The sequence below is a fragment of the Nannospalax galili genome, unplaced genomic scaffold (assembly GCF_000622305.1).
Source record: "Nannospalax galili isolate Female #2095 unplaced genomic scaffold, S.galili_v1.0 scaffold267, whole genome shotgun sequence".
In the NCBI taxonomy this organism is placed as follows: Eukaryota; Metazoa; Chordata; class Mammalia; order Rodentia; family Spalacidae; genus Nannospalax; species Nannospalax galili.
The window spans coordinates 382,515-385,763 of record NW_008357518.1 but is presented as its reverse complement, the minus strand read 5'-3'; the positions used below and the strand labels follow the sequence as shown (position 1 = coordinate 385,763).

At 67.7% G+C, this 3,249-nt stretch overlaps 1 protein-coding gene across 4 annotated transcripts in view; it reads left to right on the top strand.

The window, feature by feature from the left end:
• Window positions 1-1,027: 1,027 nt before the first annotated feature.
• Window positions 1,028-3,249, top strand: part of Ing1 (inhibitor of growth family member 1) — an 8,080-nt gene continuing 5,858 nt past the window's right edge. Inside the window, exon 1 of one of the 4 annotated variants that reach the window (XM_008855181.3) lies at window positions 1,028-1,160. Coding sequence is in view for 1 of the 4 variants with exons in the window: in XM_008855178.3 (XP_008853400.1) it covers window positions 2,083-2,218 (136 nt within the window). In the remaining 3 variants the exon portion in view is untranslated. The other 3 variants (XM_029557220.1, XM_029557219.1, XM_008855178.3) reach the window with 3 other exon arrangements.

Below are 3,249 nucleotides of genomic sequence, written 5' to 3'. Positions count from 1 at the left end.
AGCCCGAGACATTACTGGATTACAAGGAGTATTCTGAAATATTCCGAGGGGTTCTGATGTCACCGTGCTTCAGAAGCCGTTCCAAATCCTAACTCCGGAACGTGAGCCATTTAAAGTGCATCCTTAGGTCTGAAGTGGCACGTCCTGTTCTGCAGCAGGATGAACCCGGGAGACTCAGGCTGAAATCCGACACCATCCAAACACGAGGCCTCCTAGGAAGATGGAGAGCTGGCCCGGCGCCGCGGCGACGTCCGGGCAGGCAGGCGAGGCTGGGGCTAGGCGCGGTCCTCAGTACTCATCACGCAACGAAACCTGTCAGGCTCTGCAAGACTGTCGGCAGCCAGCGCCCACAGCACGGAGTCTGCACAGCTACCAGGAGGAGGGACCAACCCGAGACAAGACGCAGGGCCGGGAGTCCAGAGCCTGCAGTCAGGCGAGACCCGCGAACCGACACTCTGCGACAGCTGCAGGGCTGGGCTGGACTGCGGCCTGACCAGCTTGACAAAGGCTCCAGGAATAGGGCCGCAGGCCTGGCTCTCCCCCGGGGCGTGTCCCGAGCCGGAAGGGGGCGGGGCTTTGGAAGCCCCGTCGCTATGGCAACTGCTCGCTCTGCCCGGCTTTTCAGAACACTCTTAAGTTCCGGAGCCGTGGGGGGAGGGGTGGGCTCGGGGCGGCAAGGGCTGCGCTACCCCGGAGGGTGCCTGCTCGGATGCAGGCAGCCTCCACCGTGTGGAGGGTCCGGGAGCGCGCCTTCGGGGCGCGGGAAGGGAAGCGTTGAGGCCAGAGGAGGCGTCGCTCTCATCAGCCCACCCGCCTCAGGCATTCGGCCCTGAAGAGACCTTCCCTCCCGGGCCCCTTTGTCTCCAGGCCATTCCAAACTGAGCTGCGGGAGGCGACACAAAGGGAAGGCGGGGGCTATTGGCGCAGGCGCGGGAGCCGCCGAGGCTGCTGGGAGTGGTGGTCCCGTTGCGCTTCGGTAGAGCTTCTCCCGCGGCGCTGGTCCGCATAGCCGCCAGCCATTTGTGCATGCGCGCCCACTTCCGCCTCGACTGGACCTGCCCCTCAGCCCGCCTCCTGGACAAAAACTGTCGAGTACTAGAAGTGTGGGCGGAGCTACTCGGCCCCGCCACACCTTCGCATCAACCGAATTGGCCATAGAGGTAAGGGCTACGATACGATTGGCTGCCGCGGTTGCCAGTTCTGTTCGGGGCCATATTTATACTACGCCGCGAGGCGGAGACGCGGAGTAAGGCTGGAGGACCGTAGCTCTCATCGCTTCCTGGTCTTCGAGGCCGGCGGTGGAGGCTAGTCCGGGCCGGGCGTCTCTTTCCAGAAGAGCAGGCCGCCACCCCGCGTGTCCCGGCCGGCGTGAGGCTCCGCCCAGTAGGTCGGCCACCGAGTGCCAAACTCCTAGTAAAAGTTTCGCCTGGCTGCTCGCCTACCCCGGCAGCCTCGCCGCTGTCCCCTACGCGACCCTGGCCCCCAGCGACAGTGACAGGCCACGCCCCCGCACGGCCGGCCTCCCGGCCCCTCGGCCCGGGACGGTGAGGGGCGTGAATGCGGTGGGGGCGGGGCCGCCGCCGGGAGGGGGGGTGGCGAAGCGCATGCGCGGTGTGCGCGGGGCTGAATGTTTCCCAAGTGTTTGAAACTGGTATTTGGGTTTTCCACGTTGGACAAGTGCGGCGCGGCGGGCGGCGGAGCGCGCCCTTCCCGCTGTCTGCCCTTCTCCCTCCTCTCTCCAAGTCGGTGGCGGGTGGGCGGCGGCGGCCTGGGCGCCCAGCCCTCTTCGGGTGTGTGCGCGCTCGTCCGCGCGCCCCCCCGCGCCGCCCGCCGCCCGAGAGGGGGCCTGCACAGCCGGCGGGCTGTGAGCAGAGAGCCGCGGCCCGCGCCCGCAGGCGCCGGGGTCCCCGCGGACCCGGAGGTAGCGCGGAGGGCGGCAGATGTAGCCACCGGCTGGCCGGGCCGAAACGGCGGGGGGGCGCGGGAGGGCGAGCGCTTTGCATTTTGCAGTGCTGTTTGAGGGGGGCGGGGGGTGGAGGAAGCGGAAAGCCGCCGAGTCGCCGGGGACCTCCGGGGTGAACCATGTTGAGTCCTGCCAACGGGGAGCAGATCCACCTGGTGAACTATGTGGAGGATTACCTGGACTCCATCGAGTCCCTGCCTTTCGACCTGCAGAGGAACGTCTCGCTGATGCGGGAGATCGACGCGAAATACCAAGGTACGGCGGGTGATGGATGGGCGGGGGCGGCCGCGTCCATCCCTCGGTCCCGGCGACGGGGCTAGCGGGTCCTGTTGTACCCGGACCTAGCGGCGGCCCGGCGGGGTCTACTTAGGAGCAGGAACAAAAGGTCTGGAGCGCCTTTGATCCCCCGAGGTCCTTGTGTTCGGAGCCCCGGGACACGGAGGAGGAAGGAGCGCGAGCGGCTGGCTGCAAGGCTCCGCGACCAAAGCTCTCTTTGTAGTGAAGTGATGAGGCGGTGCTGCGGGGGAGGGGGCGCGGGGTTCGGCCGCGTCCTCGGGGAGGGGGCGCGGGGCTCGGCCGCGCGAGCTGGAGGGCTGTGCGGGCGCCGCGGTTGCTGGGCGCGGGTTCCGGAGCTGGAAGCACTGCTGCCGGCCGGGCTCCGGCGGGTCCGGAGCGCCGCCGCCCCCCGCCCGGTCCTGGACACGAGTGTTACATAAAGTATAGGGCTGTCCCAAAGCCGGGGTCGTGCGATCGATCGGCCGGGCCCTGCTAGCCCCGGCCCTCTCTTGGCTCTGGACTCGGCTTGGGGCCGACGGCGAGGGGCGCGGTGTGCGGTGGAAGGGGAGGAGCACGGGGCAGACGCCGATCTGCCGGGTTTGGGGGCGCAACACGCTGCTGGTTCGGAGAAGCGCGGCTGGTTCGAGGGTACACGGACTTCTGCTCTGCAGACCCCGGCCGCGCGGAGCCCGCGGGGCAGTGCAGGGGAAACTTTCCCGGGAGGTCGGGGGCTTGGGAACAGGGACCGGCGCTCGGAGTTTAAAGTGTTTACAGAACTGCGCAGCAGGGGAACGGAAGAGTTGGGGGAGGTGGGAGTCCGCTCGACCCGCACGTACCACATCGAACAGAGAAAGCGCCCCTTCGCGCTCTGTCCGAGATGTAGCTTCGCAGTGGTTCTTATAGGAACCTCATTAGCATACTGCGGAACGTTCCGCCTTGGCCGGCCTGCGATTGGTCGTAACGTCCCCGTGGAATGTCCTTATCAGAGTGCTGCGGGGCGGTTGGCGGCG